Source organism: Equus przewalskii, chromosome 26 (genome assembly GCF_037783145.1).
Source record: "Equus przewalskii isolate Varuska chromosome 26, EquPr2, whole genome shotgun sequence".
Taxonomy (NCBI): Eukaryota; Metazoa; Chordata; class Mammalia; order Perissodactyla; family Equidae; genus Equus; species Equus przewalskii.
In genome coordinates, this window is record NC_091856.1 from 29,484,204 (window position 1) to 29,509,934 (window position 25,731).

The 25,731-nt window shown below is 39.4% G+C and overlaps 1 protein-coding gene across 3 annotated transcripts in view; it reads left to right on the forward strand.

Annotated features, from left to right (window-relative positions):
- The window catches only part of PBX3 (PBX homeobox 3), a 204,842-nt gene that overhangs the window by 172,840 nt on the left and 6,271 nt on the right, over positions 1-25,731 (forward strand). For all 3 annotated transcript variants that reach the window (XM_070596514.1, XM_070596513.1, XM_070596515.1), the window contains one exon: positions 25,364-25,529. In XM_070596514.1, the coding sequence (XP_070452615.1) occupies positions 25,364-25,529 (166 nt within the window). The remainder of the gene's footprint in view (positions 1-25,363; positions 25,530-25,731) is intronic.

The following is a 25,731-nucleotide window of genomic DNA, read 5'->3' on the forward strand; positions in this document are numbered from 1 at the left end:
TTGTGGTACTATCATTTTGTGTGTACTATAGGATTTGCTTAACACTTGCTTGTTTAGTAAGTGAGAGAAAAGTTTCCTTCTGATGTTCTGAAGTAGAGAGGTTTTGTTCTACTTCTAAAATAGGATAGGAACCCATTTGTCAGTTTAAAAAAAAATAGTTAATTTACTATATTTTCAATTGTTTTCTATAGAAAAATAGCTCTGTGAGGTTTTGAAAATTTTTTAGTAGTTGCTTGAGAGGTAGAAATAATATAGACATTGGGCTGGCCCAGTGGTGCAGCAGTTAAGTGCGCATGCTCTGCGTCAGTGGCCCGGGGTTCACTGGTTCGGATCCCGGGTGCGGACATGGCACGGCTTGGCACACCATGCTGTGGTAGGCGTCCCACATATAAACTAGAGGAAGATGGGCATGGATGTTAGCTCAGGGCCAGTCTTCCTCAGCCAAAAGAGGAGAATTGGCAGATGTTAGCTCAGGGCTAGTCTTGCTCAAAAAAAAAAAGAGTTCAAATAAATGAATAGTAGTCAAATGAATATAGTATTCATTGTTTAAAAAAAAAGAAGAAAGAATATAGACATAGATATATTACTCGGGTCACTCTTTCAAGTGCAGAATTTCAGCAATCTGTTTAAGCATCAATTTAAATTGTAACAGTTTCCTCCGCTTTTTACCTTTTTCCTGCCTATAAAAGTTAACTTCCCCTCCAAAACCGAAACAATGACATTATCTTTTTAACAGTGATGTCTTTAAAGACATCAGTTGCTGGCCTTAGAAATTAGTGCCCTTTTGTTTAAGTTGTTTAGAAGTGAAAGCAGAGAATGTTCCAGACCTGACAGGTTAACTACTTTCTAAAGGGAAAAAAGCATTATTTAAAATATACATAATACTGGAGCCAGCTTGGTGACTGAGTGATTATAAATTCGTGTGCTCCGCTTTGGCGGCCTGGGTTCACAGGCCTGGATCCTAGGCGCAAACCTACACACCACTCATCAGGCCATGCTGTGGTGACATCCCACATAGAAGAACTAGAGTGACCTACAACTAGGATACTATGTACTATGTACTGGGGCTTTGGGGAGAGAAAAAAAAAAAGGAAGATTGGCAACAGATGTTAGCTCAGGGCCAGTGTTCCTCACCAAATAAAAGTGTGTATACAGATATACATCATACTAAAATATAATGAAATTTAGAATCCAGAATTTGCTCATATACAAAGCTAACTTAAAAAAACGTTCACTACTAAAAACAGGCGACTGTAGCAACACTATTTTTGCTAGATTTAAAATGTATGAAACTGATTTATTCTTTATTGCTTAAAATATTTAATAATTAAGAATAAATAGGGAACTTCCAGAAGAAAATGTAAGGGAATATCTTTAGTACTTTAAGGAGGATAGGAAAGAATTTCTTAAAAAGGACGTAAAATATGTAAGCAGCAAAGGAAAAGATTGATAAATTCACTGGTAAAACGTCTATCAAAATACTTAATAAAGACTGTGAAACATTGACACAATACAACCATTTTAGTAAAGATTGAATCAGGCAAGAATCATTAATAGATATTAAATCTAGGGGGAATTTTGATGAAGAACATGGTCTTAAAGTATCTCTCCATAGCCCCCTTATTAGTTGCAAGGGACATTAAAAAAAAAAAAAAGACAATTATAGAGTGGAGAAATGGAACAAAACCTTGACCAGATGATTAGAATCAACATCACCAAAGAGGCACAGATGGACATTGTGTGTAGTATTTCATCCAAGAATGTAACCTGAATGTAATCACTAGAAAACGTCAGACAAACCCAAAATGAGGAATGTTCTATTAGGGAAAAAAGGCAAGGAGCAGTATTCTTTAAAAATGTCAAGGAAGGGCTGGCCTGGTGGCATAGCAGTTAAGTTCATTCACTCCCTTCAGCAGCCCATGGTTCACTGCTTCCGATCCTGGGCTCGGACCTGTGCACTGCTCATCAAGCCATGCTGTGGCAGGCAATCCACTTATAAAAAAATAGAGGAAGATGAGCACAGATGTTAGCTCAGGGCCAATCTTCCTCAAAAGAAAAAACAAGTCAAAGAAAGGCCATGGAAATGTTCCAGGTTAAAAGAGGCTAAAGAGACATGACAGGTAAATGCAAATACCTGACCCTAGACTGGATCCCGTACTAGAGGGGAAAAATGCCATAAAGGATATTACTGGGCTGAATTTACTAAAGTAAATTGTAATTTGTAAAATGTTCTATGGTTTTATGAGAGAATATCTCTAGTCTTAGGAAATAAACACTCACTTACTTAGGGGTAAAAGACCATGATGTGTACTACTTACCCTCAAATGGTTCAGAAAAAAAATATGTGTGTGTGTGTGTATGTATGTATATAAACACACATACACATAAATGTATGTATACGGTCACATGTTGTTAACGACAGGGATACGTTCTGAGAAATGCGTTGTTAGATGACTTCATTGCTGTGCAAACATCATAGTGTGTACTTACACAAACCTAGATGGTATAGCCTACTACACACCGAGGCTATATGGGACTAATCTTATGGGACCACTGTCATATATGCCATCTGTTGTTGACTGAAACGTCGTTATGCAGCCCATGACTGTATACACACATACACAGAGAAAGTACACATAAATGGGGCAAAACGTTAATAACAGGTGAATCTGGGTAAAGGGCCTACACAGATATCCTTTACACTGTTTTTATTTTTGCAACTTTTTTTGCAAGTTTGAAATTATTTCAAATAAACCCTTTTTTAAAATGTGAAGACAGCCCATAAACTGCAAGAAGACATTTCTAAGTGTATAAGCAAGAGGATTAAAATCCAAAATACTTCAGAAACTCCTATAAATTCGTAAGAAAAAGACAACCTATTTGAAAAATAAGCAAAAGACACAGGGATTTCATAGAAGAAGAAATATAAACGGTCAATTATATGAAAAGATCCTTCTTACTAGTAATCAGGAAAATATGATTTAAAAACTATAATGAAATAACATTTTACATTTCCTGGATTGGCAAAAAATCCTAAATCTGACTGTGCCAAGTCTGCACATTGTTGGCAAGAATATACAATACAGAAACCTTTAAATGTTGTTGGTAGGAATGTAAATTGGTATAGCCACTTAGGAAAAATGTTAGCATTGTCTTATAAACTTGATCGTACATATACCATTTGATCCATAATTTCAGCTCTAGGTGAAATAGCCCTAGAAAACCTCTTATCTGTGAATATCAGGAGACACGTGTAAGAGCATTCATAGTAACATTGCTTGAAATGGCAAAAAACTTGAAATAAGCCAATTGTCCACTGACTGGGGAAATGGATAAATACACTGTGGTATAATCCCACAATGGATTACTACACAGCAGTGAAAAAAATGATCTACAGCTATATACATCAATTGATTGCATCCTAGAAACATAATATTGTTTGAAAAATGCAAATCGCAGAATACATATAGTATGATATCATTTTTATAAACTTCCAAGCCAAGCAAACAGCATGTCGTTTAGGGGTCACATGTATATGGTTAAATACAAAGAAAAGAAAGGAAATGGTAAAAAAAAATCAGTTAAGTGGAATGGGATTGGGAAGGAATATTCAAGGAGTTTCAGTGGTATTGTTAATAGCATATTTATTTAGTTGAATAGTAGATTTTCAGGGGTTAATTTAATTTTATGCATTATAAACCTACATATGTAAGTCAAGGAAGTCTTATACGAATTATTAAATCTAAATAATTTTTAAAAGAATATTTGCTTTCATTTGTTAACAAAAAATTTATTGTAATACCTATTATGTGCTAGACACTGTGCTAGGGGTGGAAGAGACATCTGTGAACTTAACAGGCAAAACCCCCTGCCCTGCCTGACAGAAATGTGTACATATGTTCACCAAAAGATATGTATAAGAATATCCTTAGCAAAAATGTTCATAGTAGCCAAACTGGAAACAATGGAAATGTCCATCAATAGGAAAATGGGAAAATAAAAGTGATATATGTATGTATATTTGGAGTATTATATAGCAATGAGAATGAATGAACTAGGCTATATGTAACTAGATAATGCTAAGTGAAAGAAGTCAGAACTTGATTCCATTTATTAAAAAGTTCAAAAGCAGGCAAAATTAATCTTAGTATTAGAAGTCAGAATAATGTTTACACTTGGGAGAATAGTCATTGGAAAGGGGAATGTTTCTTGCTCTAAATTTGGTTTCATGGATGTATTCATTTTATGAAAATTCATCAAGCTCTATACTTATGTGTGACCTTTTTTTGTATATAAATTTTTTACGTGACTTAAAAGTTTACTTACACAACATCAACAAACCTGCGTCATGGAGCTTACATTTTCCTGGGAGGATGCAAACAGATAAAATAAGTAAATGAGATGATAAATTAGAAAGCGATAGGTGTTATGGAGTTAAAGGGTATGATTTTTAATATGGTGGTAAAGAAAGCCCCTCCTGAGAAAATATATTTTGGTAAAGATTGAAGGAAATAAATGAGTAAGCCATGTGGCTGATTGGCGAAAAACATTTCAGGCAGAAGGAACGGTAAGTACAAAGGCCCTGAGGTAAAAGTGGCCTGAGCAAGTGGGAGATGAAGTCTAAGAGACTGAGGTCCAAATGGTGCAAGAGCCTTATAGACCAGGGTGGTGACTTGGGCTTTTACTCTGAGTGAGACGGAAAACTGAGGAGTGACGCATCTGACAAGTTTTAACAGGATTACTGTGACAGCTGTATTGACAAAAGACTGTGGGAGGCAAGGGGAAGCAGAGACACCAGTTAGGGTGCCACTGCAATAATCCAGGCAGAAGAAGACGGCGGCTTGGACAAGGACGTTAGTAATAGAGGTAATGAGAGGTTGCTGGATTCCAGATAATTGGGAAGGTACAGCCGAGAGGGTTTACTGATAGTTTGGATGTAGGATGTGAGAGAAAGACAGTCAAGGATGACTCGACAGATTTTTGGCCTGCGCAGTAGAAGGGTGGAGTTGTCGTTAGGTGTGTTGGAGGAGGATTCTGGGGCGCAGACCAAGAGTTTGGTTTTGGACATAGTAAGTTGATATATGCTGTAGTTTTTTAACTTCATTATATATTATGATATATGAATAGGCACAGGTAAGTGAGAAATTTACAGTTTTATATTAGTCCTACATTAATTTATGCTAATATATTATAAATATAAATATCTTTAACATAGAATTGCAGGCTGAATTCAGAATTTGAAATCTCTGATTTCTTAAGTCTTGGTTTGATTGAGAAAGTTGGAGTTCCCTTTTTACATAACACCCTGAAAATTCACAAAAGAAATTGTATGAAATGTCATAGGCACTGAGAATCATACTTAAATTGTCACATATTCTTAATTAGTGGAGCAGATATTAATATGCTTTTACTTTTTAGAATAGAGCTAACTTGCATTGATTATTCAGGTTAGCAAGTCACAAAAAACTCCATTGTTCTCCTGATTCCAATTTTGAATTTAAATAACTCTGGCCCTACTTTCTCTGCTAGGTGTTTTTAGAATGAAAAATGTTAACTTATTCTTCATTGCTACCGTAAGTGTAATGTACTGTAAAAAGAAGATTGATTTTTTTTTAACAGATGAGAGCCTGAAATGGTAGAGAGGTTAATTGGCAACATTAAGATTCATTCGTTCATTCATTCATTCACTCAAATAGCCTATTTTAGAGCTTTTAAAGTGGTGCACAAGACCCCCTTTTATGACAGTCTAGTGTCAAAAAAATTATCTAACCATATAGATGAGGAGACTAACCATGTAGATGGTCAGAGAAGTTAAGTGATTTGACAGGAGTCACAAGTCTTCGTGAGCGGGAAAGCTGGAGGTTCTTACACAGAGGTTCTCAATAAAAAGGAAGAGACTGGATTTTACTTTTTTTCCTGGAAGAGGGAGTGTGAGTCCTGTACCTCGGGCCCTGGCTGTGGAGTCCTGGTTTGTGAGGCACAGGCCTGGGCTTCTATCACTAGGGCTGCATCATTTCCCCCTAAACTGCTTTAGGGACTCCAGGCTAGTTAGTAGTCTGAGGTCTCCTTACTCATTAAACTACTTATTCCAAAGCAGTGAATGTTCAGTAAGCTAATTAAAATTTGTAAGTAAGATTTCCTTATTAAAAAAAATCTATTAAAATAAGAAGAAGCCAGTTAAAATAATAATTAAAGCAGGAAAAAAGATGACTATCAAATTGCAGTATCTTTTTCAGCTATCCATAAATGCCTTTTCACTTACTTTGGCAGTAGACAGAAGGCAGAGTAGATTTCTACTGCAAATACGCAGTTGGTGAACTGGAGACAAGTTGAAGGAAAATGGCAGCTATTTTGTTAAAGTGGTTCTTTCACAATGTCTTAAAAGAAGGCTGCAGACCCTCTGTTCTATAAAGGCTCTGATTGTGTGTCCTAGTAGAGATGGGACATCGTTAAACAGTGTTCAAAGAACAGAGGAGCAGGTTGTAAAAAGATGGGAGCCTTGAGGCTGCTGTAACACCGAGCACAGATAAGGCGTATCTGCAAGATTTAAAGGAAACAAGGAAACCCTCTGATTTTTTCTTGTTGTCGTTCTCTATAAACAATCAGCACCATGATTAACATGGCGCCTCAAGCTTGCTCCAGTGATGTCAGATATTATGCAGATTTTAGGGAAGCTTTTTTGAGAGACTCTCTAACACTGGTTTGATGTGATACCCGACTAAGGATAGAGAGACTGTTTCCAGCTAAGATGTAGTGTTTTTTGAGTTTTCCTTTACCTAGAAGAGGCCGTAATCAGAATCATGGTCTCTCCAGTTTTTGTCCCCTTCACTTTCTTTTGCCTGTTTCTTCCCTTTGAGTGTCCCCATCAGTCTCTCCTCATGCCTCCCCTCATCATGGCAGCTCACCTTCCCATTGCCTCACTTCTGTGAGGCACGTCAGACCAAGAGGCCAATGTATCAATCAGGGTCCCAGCAGAAAACAGATGGCACACTCAAATTAGAATAATTTGAGGAGAGTTCTGTTTACAGAAGTGTGGGCAGAATGCAAGGAAACTACAAAGGATAATACCAGTAATGCTCAGTTCTGGTTATGGCCTCTTGGCCTGAAGAGATGGAAGAATGGTTATAGAACCCAACCAAGACACAGAAGCTGTGTGCCGAAGGCAAATAACCAAGACCTTAAGTAAAGGCAGTATTACAGTGAGGGAGTCAGGGGAATAAATACTCTGACCTTACTTTCCTGCCTTCTCATCTCCTACCAGTGACTTCCTTTGGCCAGAAGCCTGAGGGCGTGTATAGGTCAGCCTCTTGGGGCCCAGAGCAAAGAGGAGTAGATAGGGATGAGTGAACAGAAGATATACAGTGTAACCCAAAAAGCAAAGACACCAGATCAGAACAGCCTCCAGGTTCAAGCCTCCTGGCTTCCCACTTATGTTGACCCTGTGATAGTCCCACCCAGGAGATCTGCATTCTCCAGAGATGCTCTTGGGCTTCCTTTGTCCTTATCTTTTGACTTCTCTTCTCCTTTCTTGACCCTCCTGTCACCTTTGTGGAAAGCATATTGATTTTCTAAAATGAGTATGGATTTTGAGAGTGGAAGCTTTAAACAGTATAAATAAGTTAATTTGATCCAGCCAAAGGTACTTGTTGGGATTTTTGGCTGTTTTCCTAATTCACTCAACAGGTACTGAGTGCCTACCATGGACCATGCACTGTGTTTGGCACTGTGGCAAACAAAGGTAAATAAGATAGGGTCCTTTCCCCGAGAAGTGTCAGATTTCTTGGGGGAGACAGATAAACATGTTACTGAAAGGATACAAAGTTGTCTGGGGGTGTGCACAGGTGAGTGCCATTTTGGAATAAGATACAAGGAGGGGTTTACCTTCTACTGAGAGGATTAGAAAAGTCCCCCAACTTATTAGCTCTGTGACCTTGAGCAAGTCATTTAACCTCACTGTGCCTCATTTCTTCATAAGTATACTTTGGATAAAAATAGCATGTACTTCATAGGGTTATGGGACTTTCAGTGAGATGATATATGTAAAGCACCTAGCAGAGTGCCTATCAAAGAGTAAGAAGAAGATGTAATAATAATTATAATAATAATTCTTATTATGCTATTTCTCCTGCCTAGAATGGTCTAACACTGTCTTCCCTACACATATGTGTAAACGTCTTATTCATTACTACTATTTCAAAGCTCACTTCAAGTGTCAGTTCTTCAAGAAAGCTTTCCTTGTACTCTCAGTTCATATCTTCCCGTATATATTCTCATAACTTCTTATACTTTCCTTGACAGGACTTACCACAGTTATACCTAAATAATGAATTGTTTAATGCTGTTCCCCTGATAGATCTTGAATTCCATCATTAATCAGGACAGCGGTCTTATTCAGCACTATATTCTTAATGCCTAGCACAGTGTCCAGCAAATAGACACTGAATGAATATTTGTTGAAGAAATGATTTAGGTAGAAGGTCAGGCTAGAGCCTTTTTAGGGAAGGTTTGCAATTATGGTGTTTAGATGTTTAGATGCCTGCAATTATGAGGCTGAGCAGTTTAGATGGCTATGTTGTATTAATTTATTTATTCAACTAGTGATTTCTGGTCACTGTGCTATATATAACAATAAATACAATAGAGATTCTGTCCTTGTGGAGCTTACATTCTAATGAGGAGAGGATAATTAATTGAAAGAAAGATAAATCTAGCACCAATGTGTAAGATCAGTTTGAAGGGTAAAACACTAGAATGAGAGTTACTAGTGACCACATAGGAGGTTGTTAGAATAATTCAGGATATAGGTGGTGAGGATTCAAATTAGGCCACTGAAAGTGGAAAACAGGGATGAATTTGAAAAGTATTTTGGAGGTAGAACTGATATTTTGGAGATTGGGTAAACAATGTGAGGAGGAAAGAGTAATAGAAGATAGCCGAGTATTTTAGCTTAGATAATTGAAGAAGGTGATATTATTAGCTGATATAGGAAACACATGAGGAAGTGCTGGTTTGATGGAGGGGAGACAAAGGGTTTGTAACAGTTGTGCCAGGTTTGTATTGCCATCAGTATCCCAGTTGGGAAATGTTGAGTTTGGAAATACAGCTTAGGAGAAAGGTCAAGGTTAAAGACGTAGCTTGGGAGTCATCCACTTAAGTTCATAGTTGAGGCCCTGGGAATACTGGTGTTGCCAGCGTACTTGCAGATAAGAAGAAAATAAGGCCAGGGGAAACAACTCTTCCTTGGGTCATTTGTCAATTCTGAGAGGGTGACTGAGAAGCTGACAGGTTAAGCAGTGCTTTTGACAGTTTTGCAGGGCTGAGAGGGTAGGAATTGGTGTTTAGGCATCTAGGACTTACTAAGGGAGGCTACCTTCTTTCTCTTGCTTTGGGTTAGGACTTAGACTACTAGGGCTACATCTTAGTAGTAAGGCTGCATTGCAAGTACATGCACCCTCACAGAGACTGTAATTCTGCTTCAAAATACCTCAGTCCTTGAAATTGGATGGCTAGTACTTGTAGGTGCCTTGACAAAGCAAAAGTAAATGTTATGGAGAAGGTATCATTCTAGGCTTCAAGTTGTTTCCATAGACACAGGAAATACAACAGTGGGCACACAATTAAAAAAAGAAATAGACATACATGAAGACAGAACAACATATACTGAAACCAGCAGAAATAACAGACAATAGGAACAGACCCACAGAAATCTAGGAAAAAAAGAATCTGATATGGACTGTAAAATAACTATGCTTAATATATCCAAGGAAATAAAAGGCAAAGTTGAAAATTTTGTCAAAGAACTGGAAATCATAAAAAGATCAAGGGAAATTTTAGAAGCAAAAATACAGTAACCAAAATTAAGAATTCAGTGTATGGATTTCAAAGCAGATTAAACATAGCTGAAGGGAGAATTAGTGAACTGGAAGATGCGTCATAAGAAAATAACCATACTAAAGAACGGAGAGACTCTAGGTTAGAAAATCAGGCGAGAGAGTAAGAGACATTGAGGATACAGGACGAAGTCTAACATAAAGGTAATTGGAGTCCCAGAAGCAAACATAAGTGGAGATCAGAAGTAATGTTTGAAATGTAAAGGTTGATAACTTTCCAAAACTGATGGACAATTCCAAGCCCTAGATTCAAAAAAAACCTACAGGCCCCAAACATAATAAATAAATAGAAATCTACACTGAATACAGTCAAAACAAAAGCAGCCAGAGGGAAAAGTAAGATTGTCTTCAAAGAAGCAGCAATTAGATTGACCACTGATTTCTTAATGAAAGTAAAGCCATAATATGGTAGAATGATATTTTTAAAGAGATGAAATAAAGTAAATGTCAGCCTACAATTCTGTTTCTGCCAAAAATGTCCTTTGATAGTGGAGGTAAATTAAAGACATGTTCAGTAAATAATGAGAGAATTTTCCCATTTCCTTTCTAAGGAAGTACAAAAAGTGTTCTTCAGGCAGAAGTGAAAAGATTCCAGATAGAAGGAGAAGATACAGGAAGGAGTGGAAAAGCAAAAAAAAAGATAAATGATTATGTGAATCTAAATGAATATTGATTGTTTAAAATAATAATGTCTTATTTGGTTACAATATGTATAGAATTAAAATACACAACAGTAATGTCTTGTAATTTAGGAGGGGAAGGTAAGTGTTCTAATGGTCTTGCATTTTCTACAAAAGATGGTAAAAGTACCAATTAATGTAAAAGTACCAGTTAATGTTAGGCTTTGATAGTCAGGAATGTATAATCTCTAGAGCAGTCACTTAAAGAATACTAAAAGAGTACAGATCTTTCTCAACTTATGATGATAAATTGTAAGTTGAAAATGCATTTAATATACTTAACCTACTGAACATCATAGCTTAGCCTACCCTACCATACACATGCTCAGAACACTTAGCCTACAGTTGGGCAAAATCATCTAACGCGAAGCCTATTTTATAATAAAATATTGAATATCTTGTGTAATTTATTGAATACAGTATTGAAAGTGAAAAACAGGATAGTTGTATGGGTACAGAATGGTTGTATCAGTGGTTTGCTTTCGTGCTCATGTGGCTGACTGGGAGCTGCAGCTAGTGAAGGCAAGAAAGCAGAGGGGGGAAAAAGCATAGTAAGTGGGACAAATAGGAAGAACTCAGTAAGGTGATAGGTTTATACCCAAATATATCAGTAATTACATTAAATGTAAATGAGTTGGATACTCTAAGTAATAGGCAAATGTTGTCAGATAAGACAAAAAAAATGAAAATTATATGTGTTCTCTAAGAGACACATTTAAAACATAAGGACACAGAAAGAATGAAAGTAACAGTATGGGGGAAAATATAACATGCAGACAATAACCAAAAGAAAGTTGGTATTTCTCTATTAATATCAGGTAGAGAACATTTCAAGGCAAAAGATTTTACTAGAGATAAAGAGAGGCACTAAGTAATAATGACACAGCAGCTCAGTATTTGTATGTACCCATTAGCAGAAGCTCAAAAGACGTAAAGAAAAACTTACAAAATTTCAAAGAAAAATAGATAAATCCAAAATCACTGTAGGAGATTTTCACGCCTTTCTGTAATAGAAGACACACACATACACACAATCAGTAAGGACATAGAACAGCTCTTCTCAAACTTGAGCATGCATAAGAATGATCTGGAGAACTTATTGGAATACAGATTCCATGTTCAACGGGGCCTGACAGTTTGCAGCTCCGAGGTAACGCTGATGCTGACGGTTCTGGAGCTACACTTTGGGTGAGATAGATACAGAACATTTGACCGTGATTAGCAAACGACCCAATGGGCACGTATAGAACACTGCACCCAATAACTGCAGAATACATGTCTTTTTAAGCACCGGCAGAACATTTTGAAAGTTAACGATATTCTGGGCCATAAAGCACCTCTCAGTACATTGTAAATAATTTAAAACATAGAGTATATTTTCTAAGTACATTGGAATTAAACTAAAAATCAATAACAAAAAGATAACTAGAAAATTCACGTTTGGAAATAAAACAACATATTTCTTAATAAATCATGAGTTAAAGAAACCACAGTGGAAATTGGAAAATATTTTAACTGAATAATAATGAAAAATACACCTGTGAAAATACATGGGATGCAGCTAAAGCCTTGCTTAGAAGGAAATTTATCACTTTAAAAATATATGTGTGTATGTATTCCAAATATGTATAAGAAGAGGGAAGGATGAAAATCAGTGTGCTAAGGGTCTATCTCAAGATATTAAAGGACAATAAATTAAACCAAAAAATGGAAGGGAAGAAATAATAAAGATAAGTGCAAAAATTAAGAAAATTTAACAAAAACACACAATAGGGCTCAACAAAACCAAAAGTTAGTTCTTTCGAAAGTTTTCTTTCTTGGGGCCAGCCCCGTGACCAAGTGGTTAAGTTCAAGCGCTCTGCTTCAGGGGCCAGAGTTTCGCCAGTTCGGATCCTGGGTATGGACATAGCACCGCTCATCAAGCCACGCTGAAGTGTCCCACATAGCAACCAGAAGGACCTACAACTAGAATATACAACTATGTACTGGGGGGCTTTGGGGAGAAGAAGAAGGAAAAAAAAAGAAGATTGGCAACAGATGTTAGCTCAGGTGCCAATCTTTAAATAAAAAATTTTCCTCCTATCTCAGACTCTTAGTCCCACTCCCCAAAGGCAATTAGCAGCGTCTTATATAGTCTTTGTAAAATGTTTCTTAATACACCTGTTCTTTTTGGGTATTCATTCTAAACCATACTATATGCACTACCTTTTCTTTTCTTTTCTTTTCTTTTTTAAAATTCTTTATGCCTCCGTTTTCTCATCCGTAAAATAAGGGGAATAATAGAACCTACCTCATTGGACTGTTAATAAGGATTTAATGAGTTAGTGTACGTGGAGTGCTTAGACTAGTGCTTGGCCCTTCAGAAGCCCTACAGAATGTTACATCTGTTGTTCTTACGAGAGCACGTATGGTCATGGCCAGAACGAGGGTGAGGGTAAGATTGGATCTGGGAGGTTGAAGGTAATGGAAAGAGTCAAGGTCTGCATTCGAGAGCACAGTGCCTGCTGGGCACTCTTCAAATGTGTGTGGAATGAATGATCTGGTCGAAGATGAGTCTTGAAAGGTAGAATCATTGGCAGAGCCAGCCAGCGTCCTGGACTTGGGACTTACCCCAGCACAGCTCGGAGCCCAGGAGTGGAAGCGGGTAAAAGAAATGATTGCGTTCCCCCGCTGGGACCTTTTCAGGTGACTAGGTGCAACATGAGGGCAGAGACGTTCTAAAGTCGTGCAATTTCCTTTGCTCTCTCCTGGCTTCCTAAAGTTAAATATGTAGACCACTGCCCTTTGAGTACACCAGATTTTTTACCACAACTAAGTTTTGTTACTTGTGTTCCATTTAGGCAGCGGTACTGTCCCTTCGTATCTTTTATTTTGAGAAACTCCAGATGACTGTACAGTCAGTGTATGAAGGTGCAGAGAAGCCACTCAGACTCCACTCCTCCACTTTTAAGTAGCAGTGTGACTTTAAGCAAATTATTTAACCTGAAGTCTCCTTTTTTTGGTTTTGTTTTGTTTTGAGGAAGATTAGCCTTGAACTAACTGCCAATCCTCTTTTTGCTGAGGAACATTGTCCCTGAGCTAACATCCATGCCCATCTTCCTCTACTTTATATGTGGGACATCTGCCACAGCATGGCTTGACAAGCACTGCGTAGGTCCACACCAGGATCCGAACCGGCAAACCCCAGGCTGCCGAAGCAGAGCGTGAGAACGTAACCACTGTGCCACGGTGCTGGCCCCTGAAGTCTCCATTTTTTTGACCTGTAAGATTAGGATAATGATAATTTCTTCAGAGGTTTGAGATCGTATATGTAGAAAGCCTGTTACAGGGCCTGGTATATCATGAGTGCTCAATAAATGCTGATTTGTCACCCATTCAATGAGAGTTTTCTTTCTGGGTATGTTGTGCATACAGAACCTTGTAAAGGTTCCAAAAGCAAGAGGGAACAGAGGCTCTGACTTCTGGCAAAGGAGTGTGCCATCAGCCCCCAGCCCATAGGTTTTCACAGGCTCCACAAAGGTGAGAGCCAGAGGAGGGATAGGGGGCAAGTGGGGTTGTGTCTATTCTTAGTCTTTGAAAACCTACCCTTGATGTATTCTATACTCCAAAAATGCATGTGATTCATTTTTAGTGAGAATTATTTATGTATGTTGAAAGGATAGTATACTTTTTGAGGATAGATATCCCCATTTTCAATAAATTGAAAGCAATTTTCTGGATTTTTAAAAAAAGAAGACTGGAGTGTATATTTGGTAGGAAGTGGTGTTTGAATAAATAAGGGTTTCCATGAAACAAAAGGCTTGACTATAGGATTTCTTTACATAAGACACTGAATAAATTTTGATGTTTTCAGTTACAGGAACTAGCTTTACATGGAGTTTATCTGGTCCATTATTGTTTAAAGAGTGCTCTTGAGTTTCAGTCCTGAGATGCTGAATGTGTTCCTGGGAGACGGCTCCACCTCTCAGGGCAGCTGACGGGAGGCAGGTCCACAGTTGTAATGTCAGTGTTTCAAAGTCTGTCAGAGGCTTTCCGTGGAGCCTGTGGAGGAACTATGCAGTTGTACACCTACCACATTTTTATTTTTTTAAACAAGAGAGGAAATTTTAAAGAAAAAAGTCTTTAACTGAGAACACCATCCATGGTAATTTAGCACCAGCCGGCAGCACGTGTTTTAGGGAGATGAACGGTGTCATCTGTTCTGTGTGTCCTGTGGCCGCGAGGCTGCCGTTTTATATACTTTTGCAGATGAGCCTCTTTGTGAATGTCACGAGCAGTTATCAGTCTCTCATGCAGAGAGTAGAAAGGGCAAAGCCAGACTGTGAGGGTGTCAATACATTATGGCGATAAAATTTTTCACAGCCTCAAATAAAAAAATACAGTACTTGACAAGTGAATCTGTTTTAAATTATTTCAAATGCTATGGAAACTGAATTTCTGTTTGTTTAGTTCTCCCATTAGAAGTGGATTGTGTTTCAGAAGTTGGTTTTCAAGTCAGTTCTTAGGAATTTGGAACTTATTTTCTAAAAGGAAAAAAAAAAATCGTTCTGAAATGAAAAGATGGTTTGGATTCTTGGCTAGCCTGCATTTTAACCATAAAGGAGCTGAAATATTTTTCACTGAAAAGGTAGAATGTACTTTTGTAGCCCTAGCCATTTAATACAATGGAAAAGAAATAAAGTTGAATAAATAATTGTAAAGATTTTTATGGAGTATTAAGAAAAAACAGGTGTTATTAGATAAGGATTAGTGGAAAAAGCACAGGGAAGGCTGTGTGACTTCAGGTACACTGTATGACCTTTCTGAGGTCTGTTTTTACGTCAGTCAAAGTGGGTCTCTGTCTGGCCTAAGTGAGGTGATACATGTAGGGTTCCTGGTGCAATGCTGGGCTCATGATGAGCTCTCCATGGATGGCTGCTGTTAGAAATATAGCTACGAGTAGGAGCCAAAGCCAGGGTTCCCATCAACTCTAGGTCCAATGCATTGTCCTGCAAGTGGCTGTGCTGGGGCAGGAGTGAGGAGAGACGAGGAGGCATAGGTAGTGCCGTCAGCTGTTTGTGCAGGACAGTGGCCCAGCAGGTGTGCGACAGACAGGAGCTCTTGGTCTGGGCGTTCTCCTCCTCTGGTAGGAAGTTTATTATGCTCAGGTGTGCGGGAGAGCACCCCTTTTCTCTTCTCTCTCTGCTGCCTGTTCCCCGTTGCCAGTACCCCACCAGCACTGGGAACACAGACTGGCTCTCCCAGAATCCAAAGCTCCTGTGAAAAGGGTGACCTGACCCAGTGACAACAGGAAGCAAGCATAGCCTGTGGAGGGTTTTGTTGTTGCTCTTGTTCCTTGTTTGGAGAGCTGGCATTTATTGGGTGCCTAGTACATCCTGGGCACAGGTCTGTGCCTTTTAACGTCATCTCCTTTAATGTTCACGACACATCCCTGAGGAGTAGGCAGCGTTAGCCCATCTTGCAGACCAGGAAAGGAGAACCTTGGATGACGTGACTTGACTAAGGTGACACAGCTAGGAAAACATGGAGCTGGCATTCACAGGCAGGCCTGTCTGGCTCTCAAGCCCTTGCTCTGACTGCCCTCCGGGTTCTCAAGGGAATGTACACGTGTGGTTATCTGCAGTGTGTCCAGCCTTTCCATTCTTATATAAACTTTACTGAATGTGCACCGTGTGGAATGAGATTTAGTTTATTAACACTGTTAACTTTAAAAATTGAACAGTATCTGGCTTCCATCCCTCATTTCAAATTGAGTCACATAATGGGGATGAAAACATATTGATTAGGGAGAAACTATTTATTAGAGGTAAAATTGTTTACCATATAAATATGCTACATGTTCCATTATACACGACTTGGCATTTCAACATTTCATAATCTGTTGCATTTAATTAGGCACAGTCCATAAAGTATGCATCACAAGTAAACACGGGAAACACAATGGCAGATTTTTCTAAGATTTGTGCTTCATAAATTTTCAGTTTGCTAATTTCAATAATGATGTTTCAGTGTCAGCTGCTGCTTTTCTAAACAAATGCTGATCCTCTCCCCAATGTCTTTTATGCAAGGAAGCAAAACTAAGGATGAACTCTAAAGTTCTGCACTTCTGCCTCTTGAAAATTAAGTCTTTAAGTAGTCATTCTTCTCTTTTATTTAACGTTGTTATTAAAATGATAAATGTAGTGATAGAATTAGAAACGTAAGATACAATTAATGCTAATTAATTAATAAACTGATTTTCGGTGACTACAGACACATTATAGATGGTTTAGATTTTTAATTTGAACATGGAGTTTTTCTTAAGTGCAAAGCAATCTGGGAAATTTTAATGGCTTGTGATTTACAAAGTGTCTGATGTTAATTATTTCAAGAATTTTTGGACCTGCTAACCCTGTCCTCCAGATAGAGTACAGGAATGGGATTATTGATTCCTGTAGCTGTGTGGGCCAGCATAAGGCCTGGCGCTTACACTCTTCAAGATTGTTAAATGACTTCTAAGTGCTTTTTTAAAATGCAGATTGGTTATGTTTTTCATTGAAAAGTGCATTTTTTCTAATTTAAAAAATCCCCAATACCTGCTTATCTGAAATCAATTTGGATAATATTTGAAAACACACAGAATAACACAAAAATAGAAATTAGTTATAAACTCACTCTAAAAGATAATCACATATTGGTATGTATGTTCTAGTAATTTTTTCCTGTGCGTACGTGTATGTGTGTGTGCACACATCTATGTATGTCTATGTCAGTGTTTTTATGAAAAAAATCCTCACACTGTATGCAAAGAAAAAAATGTCATTTCCTCCTCTTTACAATATATCATGACTATTTCCCCAGGTCAATAAGTATTCTTTCTCCATATGATTTTTTTAATCAATCATCATATTCCATTATACAGATGTGCTATAAATTAATTTTCCTTTTTTTTTTTTTGCTACTATAAGTAGGACTGTAGTGAATCTCTCTGCACATTTATCTCTAAATTTTTCCCGAAGAGAAGTTCTTAGTAATGCTGAGTCAAAGGGTATGTGCATATTTGCCGGCTTACTCTCCAGAACGGTTATGCTAAATAGTAAGTAAACTGTATCTACCCTCTTAGGTTTGTTTCTTTAATCAGAACGTTTTTAATTTCCTGAAGCTGACAAATCTGTTCTTTGTCTAACTCCAAAAGGTCATTGTGACACATAGCAGTAGTTGCCTGAGTGAGCCCCTAGTTTTTAGAGCTAAAGGTCTTTACTAGGCACACCCCATCCAAGGAGTTCCGACACTGTACTCACACAGAGAAGTTAAGCTGTAACCAGAGTTAGCCTGCTCCCTTAAGGTGGCAGTCTGCGCTAGGTGACACATGCTCCACTAAGTAGCTGAAGATTTTCCAAAGGGTACTAGGGTGTGCATGGTTTTAAGGTTTTCACCCGCTAACTTTCCTTATGTATATACACTCCTTCCTCAAATCCATGTGCCTCAGAAAGTGCTGAGGTGGAAGCATCATGTGGGGTGTTTTTTTTCCTCCCCCCTCCCCCACTTGCCCTTTTCCCACTTTATGAAAGGGATACTCCCATCCAATACCATGGCCCATTGCCCCAAAGTGTGAGACCTGCTCCGGTGCCCAGCCAGGGGTGGTGTGAAATATTGGTAATAACCAAACCTCCTTCAGTCAGCATTCTATAACCCCCCTGCCCCTCTGATTACGAAATGCATATGTGAGAAAACCTTTGATGGTCAAAGTAAGTATTTTCACTTATCAAAATAAGTGTTTGTATTACTTTGATCAAGTTTAGACTAAATGTAATGATAGCTTAACCCAGAAGGATATATTAAATATGCAGAGCCTTATAATTACAGGAAATAGAAAACAGTTTAAAATTTTCAATTTCCATATATCTCTTTTGTAGAGCATAAAAGTGTATTGCATTAGAATAATATGGGAGGGAAATGAAATGGAAATACACTTCCAAGAACAAAAAAGAATGCAAAATTTTCAACTGTTAAAGAAAAGCAAGTTTATGTATTTTTAAAAAGGATAGTGGGTATCAAACTGCTTTGCTACTTATATTTGGTTGGATACATTTTAAAGAACAGTGTTACGCTTTTATTTTAAAATGTCAACATTTATGACATACTGAAATAACATTGTTTACAACTATATAAACTTATCATGAAAAATTGTAGATGCCAACTTAAAAAATGTGCAAAGCATAAAAAATATGTGAGCAGGTACCTTATTTTCAAAATTTCTTTAGAGTATTCCAGCAAAAAGTGTGCAGAGAACTGACATGGGATATGCACCTGCTTGGAAAGGCTGCCTCACTTGGCCTCAGGTGGCCTCACCAGAACCCATTCCCCACTGTACTTCCTAGAAATCTCAGACTCGATCTCCGTCTCCCCTCCACTTGGTGAGCCCTTGGCGGGGAAGGTGTGGGACAATCTGTGGAGCTCCTCTTCGGGCTTTCCCTTGCCTCAAGCACTCTCCTCTTTTCTGCTCCTTAGCCAGAGCCTGCCAGTCCTTCAGATGCCTTTACTGCACTCGTCGCTGTACCCATTCCTTCCTCCTCTCTCACTGCTCCCTCATTCTCCCCAGTAGAAGCCTTCCTCACAGTACATCCTCCACTCAGATGTCACCTCTTACAGAAACCCTCCTTGATTCTTTCCTCTTTTCCTTTAGGATGGCTTCTCCTTCCTCCTTCACTAAAAGGGAAGTTTAGAGTTTAAGAAGGGAAAAGGGAGTTAAGTTAGAGAGTGGAATAAGTCTCAGGGATCTTGGAGAGGTCCAGGGAGAGAGAGGCAGCAGCTTATGTTTTTGGCCTTTTTGTGTTAACAGAGCTTCTGGATGTTTGTACCTCTGAACTACTTAGTGTCAATAAAAATACTATTGAATTGAAGCTGAGGTCCAATTGAAATTCTGCCTTACCTTGGAAGTCTCCTCTGATTTCCCAGACCTGCTGGGACCTCTCTTCCTCCAAATTCCTGCTGTACTTAGAATCTGTACTGTATAGCTTAGTGTCTGAGCGTCACCATCCTGCAATTTTTACTGATTATTTTGAGTGTCTAGCATTGTTTTCTTAAGCAGACTGTAAATTCTAGGCATGTAGGGGTACGTGTTTATGTTTTCATCTCCCCATGGCACCTAGTACAGTATTGACCATAACAGATGCTCAGAAAACATCCCAACTGATTATAAAAAAGGAAAAAGTTGACACAGTCTTGGGGTTGAAATCTGGATCCATCACACTTTGCTGTGTGATTTTTGCAACTCGTGTATAGTCTGGATCTCTTGTTTCTTCATTGATGAAACATGGGTGATGGTGATGGTAATAGCTAATAGTGGTTAGGTAATCGCTGTGGGCCGAAATCGTTAATGCACCCAACAATTCTATGAGGAAGATATAGTCTTATTATTCTTATTGTATACGAGAGGAGACACTAAAATAACCTGCCCAGAGTCGCTTATAGTAAATGGCAGAGTGTGGATTTGAAACCAGACCCTGAGTCCCAAGCACCCATTATGGGATACTGACCATGTCTGACTTATCTACCTCAAAGATTCTAAGTGAGTCGAAGGTTCTGAGTAACTTTTTGAGAAACATAAAAAAGCAATATAGAGGGCTAGCCCTGTAGCCTAGTGGTTAAGTTCGGTACACTCTACTTAGGCGGCCCAGGTTCATGGGGTTCAGATCTCGGGTGCACACCTACACCTCTTAGGCGGCCCAGGTTCATGGGGTTCAGATCCCGGGTGCACACCTACACCACTGCTGTGATAGTGACCCACTTACAAAATAGAGGAAGGCTGGCACAGATGTTAGCTCAGGGCTAATCTTCCTCAAGCAAAAAAAGAGGAAGTTTGTCAACAGATGTTAGCTAAGGGCTGGTCTTCCTCAGGGGGGAAAAAAAGGCGATATAAAAACTTAATTTAGTTATATTATTTGGAAAACATTTTCACTTTTTTTCCAGCTTTATTGGGATATAATTGACACACAACATTGTGTAAGTTTAAGGTGTACAACATGTTGATTTGATACCTTTCTAAATTGCAAAATGATTACCACCACAGGCATTAGCTACCACTTCCATCCCATCACATAGTCATCGTTTCTTTTTTGTGGTGAGAACATTCAAGACCTGTTCTCTTAGCTACATTCAAGTGTATGATACAGTATCATTAGCTGTAATCACCCTGCTGTACAGTAGATCCCCAGGCTTTTTAATCTTATAACTGGAGGTTTGTACCCTTTGACCAATATCTCCCTATTTCCTCCACTCCCTCCCCCAACCCCTAGTAACCACCACTCTATTTCTGAGGTTTTTTTAGCTTCCACATATGAAAACATTTTACCTTTTAAAAGTGATTGGCGATCTGCAGCTGAAATGAGTTAGGGGAAATGTGTGGCTGTAGTAAATGGGAGAGACCAGGAGCTTTTCCAGCCACTTCTTGGCCTTGCCAAAGGACTCCAGAGAATCAACAGCCTGCAAAATTTTCACTGCTCATTCCCCTGATTGCCAGAGGCTCACGGTCTGGGAGCTGATGGCAATGAACATCAGTAGGAGGAGGAGAGTACTTGTGTTTTTACTCTCATTTTTAATTGATCTTAAAATTCTTTCCTGGCCCTTTGCCTTCTGCACAGTCCAGAGTCATGAATCCTTGATACGTGGCTCAAAAGAGAAGCACAGGACAGTGTATTCCCTTTCTTGCCACCAATTTCCTGCCTGTGTTTCTATTCTGGGACCAATGTGCAGACCATTCCAGTTCAGAGATGGAATAAGCTCTGCTCTGCTTCTTGCCCCTGTGTACAGCCTGGCTCCACTGTGAGCACCGTGTGGGGGGGGCCACAGGTGATGGGTAGCTTTTGGTGCCTCCTGCTGGGTGAGGGTAGGGTTAGGGTTCTTTTGCAACTAATTGTATCCATCTATTTTCAAAAGGTGGAAAAAATTCCTGAACTTAGGTGTCAATTTATATATTAATTATGCTGATCTCAGTTGCAGCAGCGTGGTCTTAATAGCTTACTGCTGCAATACCCAAATCTGTGATATCAGAATGTGACGTGCATATTTTAATTTGAGAAATAGTTTAACATTTTTAGATATTCATTTAGATGTGGTTACGCAGGTTAAACATAACGTATGATCACTGCTTCTTTCATTGCTTCCAATTAAACCTTGCTTGTTAGTTTAACCTCTAGGTAATCCCGTCAAACAATTGATGTCAAGGAAACACTGCCCACAGTAGCTTCGGATGAGTGGCCATTAATTTTAATTGCCTTGATATTAAAGATTAAGAAGTATTGGGACTAGCAGAATAGAAACGATCTGATGTCAAGCAAATCCACTTGCTAAAGCTTCCCCAGGCTGCTGGTGATATTAAAATTTTACTGTGAGAATTAAATAAACCTTTATTAGTGATGACTGTTGTTTGATTGGTCCGGGGGTATGCATAAACACAGGATTCTTACATATCTAGAGATGAGACCTTCGATAGTACAGAGATTCCTCAATTATGAAACTGTTAATAAAGCTGTAATCTGATTTTCCAGGCAAAGTTTCATTAATGTATTATAGCTTCTCTGATTGTCAAGGTAATATTAACTACAAAGTACAGAATCCAACAGAGAATTGTTTAGAAGAAGAGAATTCTAAGATGGGCCTTTGTTGCTAAATTCAGCGTTGGAGAAATTTCATTAATTATGCTTAAGAAATGCCAAATTCCCCCTCACCCAGGAATATCTCCCTTTGCACTATAGATACATTCAATATTTAACTCTTTCGAAGGCCTGCCAGCCATATTCAGACAGGCTTGAGTGATGTTATGTATTGAAGGAGACTGTGAAGCAGCTCTCTAGCTCTGCCTCCTGAGCTGACGACGTGCTTTTGAAAAGTGAGCTAAGGTTTAAGAGAATTTGCTTTAAAAAGTAGCATAAGAGTGGATTCCTTTAGGGTCCTTTTTCAATCTTGATTGAAACTTTTGTTTTCAGAGTCATGTAATTCTGGTATGGGAATAGATCCTAATAGTCACGGAGGCTGACTTCTCCTGGTACAGAAATCCCCGCCAGTGCATCTGTTTCCATCCTCTTGGAGGCCTGGGCACCACATCAGCATCATCTCTGGCTTCTCCCTCTCCCCTGACCTCCACAGCGAGTCAGTGATCAAATTCTGCCTATCCTTCCTCCACAGTATCTACTCTCTCCACTCCAGGGCTCTACGTGGCTCAGGCCCTCATTGCCTTCTCACCTGTGTCCTCTCCTAACTCTTCTGTCCACTGCCACGTCCTACACAATTATCATGTGCACCTGCCCCAAGCATATGGGGCTCAAAGAAGGGAAGGCAGAGAAGACCAGCAGCAGGGTCCCTCAGGTCCCTCAGGGCTATTTGGGAGCCTAATGTTGTGACAGTATAGATGTTGGAACTAGGACCAGTGAGTGGAAGTGAAAGGGAACCAGATATTCATTCCACATAGAGAACTGTATATCTATTAAAACTATCCAACAGTGGAATCAGGGACTTTGCAAGGTGCCACATCTCTGGAGGTAGAGATGCCATGAATACAAAGAGACAATAGAAAAGGAGGTGCACGTTTAGAGGACATGCGAGTTCCATTTTTGACCTCTTAAGTTGGAGGTTATGGCAGAACATTTGTATGGAAATGTCTTAAAAATTGAGAACTGAAATTCCTCATGGAAGTTAGGGATAGAGATGGAAATCCAGAAGTCATCCACACAGAGATAATAATTGAAATCATTAATATGGATAAGATTGCTTAGAGAAAGAGAGAAGAGGGCCAAGAGCTGAGTCTTGGAGAAAGTACACTGATGTGTGCACACACACATACACACACTGGTGTGTCAGGGAAGGAGGAGAAGCAGGAGCATAATGTCACAGAAACCATGCAAAGAGCGAGCTTTAAGAAGGAGGGGTGGGGGACTGGCTCTGTGGCCGAGTGGTTAAGTTCATGCGCTCCGCTTCAGTGGCCCAGGGTTTTGCTGGTTCAGATCCTGGGCGCAGACATGGCACCACTCATCAGGCCATGCTGAGGCGGCGTCCCAGATAGCAGAGTCAGAAAGACCTACAACTAGAATATGCAACTATGTGCTGGGGGCTTTGGGGAGAAGAAGGGAAGAAGGGGGTAAAAATGGCAACAGATGTTACCTCAGATGCCAATCTTTAAAAAAAAGAAGGAGGGGTGGTAATTATAAGTATCAAACACTGCTGAGACGTCAAACAATTTGAGGAGAGAGAAAAGGCATTGGATTTGGGACAGGTGTGATGCCTGTGTAACCACCTCAATCAACCACCTCTAGCCCTTGAGATAAAGATTAAATGAGAAAATGTGTGCAAAAGGCTCTGCTTAATGCTCGACACATAGGGGATAGTTAATGATGGTTATAACCACTACTGTTTGATATGAAGGAAGGAAGGGATGCGTCCTTCAGAGAGGAAAAAATGATGGTGGAACAGAAACATCTAGGAAATCCTCATCTGTAGTGTATTTACTTCCTGATGAGTTTTGGCTTGTTTCTGTCTGAAGAAGCTATGCTCGTGGTTGCTGCATGGGTCCTCACTGAGTGTGCCTGCATATGTATGTGTGCACAGAGCGCTTCCCCAGGATGGGACAGCATGCAGGCAGCAGCAAGGCCAACATTGTCTTCCTCACATGACTCCCTTGCCAGGGCTCTTTGGCTTCTTCTGGAAGGATGACTGCCCCGTAGGTTGAAGAATGAGACTTCTATTTCCAAAGCAATTAAACACTTGGCAGAGACGGTCACAAGCATGCCCATTGGTGTAAACTGGGTTGGAGGGCTCATACTGCTCCTTATTTTTCCGCAGGCCCCTGAATAGCTGTTTGGGATGAAGCAGTGTTCCACCAGCCTGATAACACAGCAACATGCCACTTTGACAGATTAAGAAATTATTGGAAAGTATTTTTAAATTGTTACTTTAACAAAGAGAGGTCAGAGCCTTTTATATAGCAAGTGGGTACCTTCTTATAAATTGCTGTGTGGGCTTTAGCTGCTTCTTTATATAGCTGAGCTACAGATGCCTGAACGCATAATGTAACTATGAGCAATGAGTCCTGGGCTGAAGTTTTGCTGTCAATGAAATCTGCCTGTTGCCAAGATCCTCTTCAGAAATCTCTTCCATTTGTGCTGGCTGACATCATAAGTAGTTTGCAAAAGAAAGAAGTGCACTCCACCTGATGAAATCGGAGCCGCTCCTCTATATTTGCATTTGACCTCATTGGAATTACTTGAATTTTCAAGTTGTGACCTTCTCACGTGTTAATTGGCAGAGCTTGAGCACCCATCTTGGCAGTCAGACAGTATCTTCTAAGGTAGAAGACAAAGGGGTTTTTCATCCATTATTAATTGATGTTACTCTTTTCAGCAGGCCAGACATGATTCTACTGTACAGCTGCCAAAATTGTTCTAGACCCAAAAAGGAATAAGCCATTGCTTCTCAAGTGTTTCTTTTTATTTACCTAACTTAACAACTATTCGTTTAGTTCTTCAGCTACTTTTGGGGCGACTGATCATTTATATACCAATTGAATATTTTTTAATGAACAGTGCTCCCAGCCGTTTTAGTATTACTGTAGCTAAGCAGTATTGTTCCAAGAGTTTTGAGAGTTTTGCCAAAAGAGAAAGTGAACCCCTAAACCCATTATACGTTATGCACAGGAGGTGATTGCAGGCTTGGAATTGTGTCTCCCAAGGTCTCTCCTTGTGTCCAATTATTATTGGAAGTTTGGCTTTTTTTCCCCCTTTGACCTCTCTTCCCCTTCACTCATGTCCCTGCGATTTTTAGGTATCCAACTGGTTTGGCAACAAACGAATCAGGTACAAGAAAAATATCGGCAAGTTTCAGGAAGAAGCCAACCTCTACGCTGCAAAGACAGCTGTGACAGCCGCACACGCAGTCGCCGCAGCTGTGCAGAACAACCAGACCAATTCGCCCACCACGCCAAATTCCGGTGCGTACTGGGTGCTCACTGCCTACTCGGCCCAGGCAGCCTTATGCCACAAAGCCCTGTCCCACAGCCAGGAAGCAAGAGCCATACTGAGGACACAGTGGACTTGTATTAAAATACAGGCCTGTTCTCAGAATGGGTGAATGAGTGGGTGGCCAGACTTCATAAACCCACTGTTCATAGTGAGTGCTACTCGCTTCTGGTA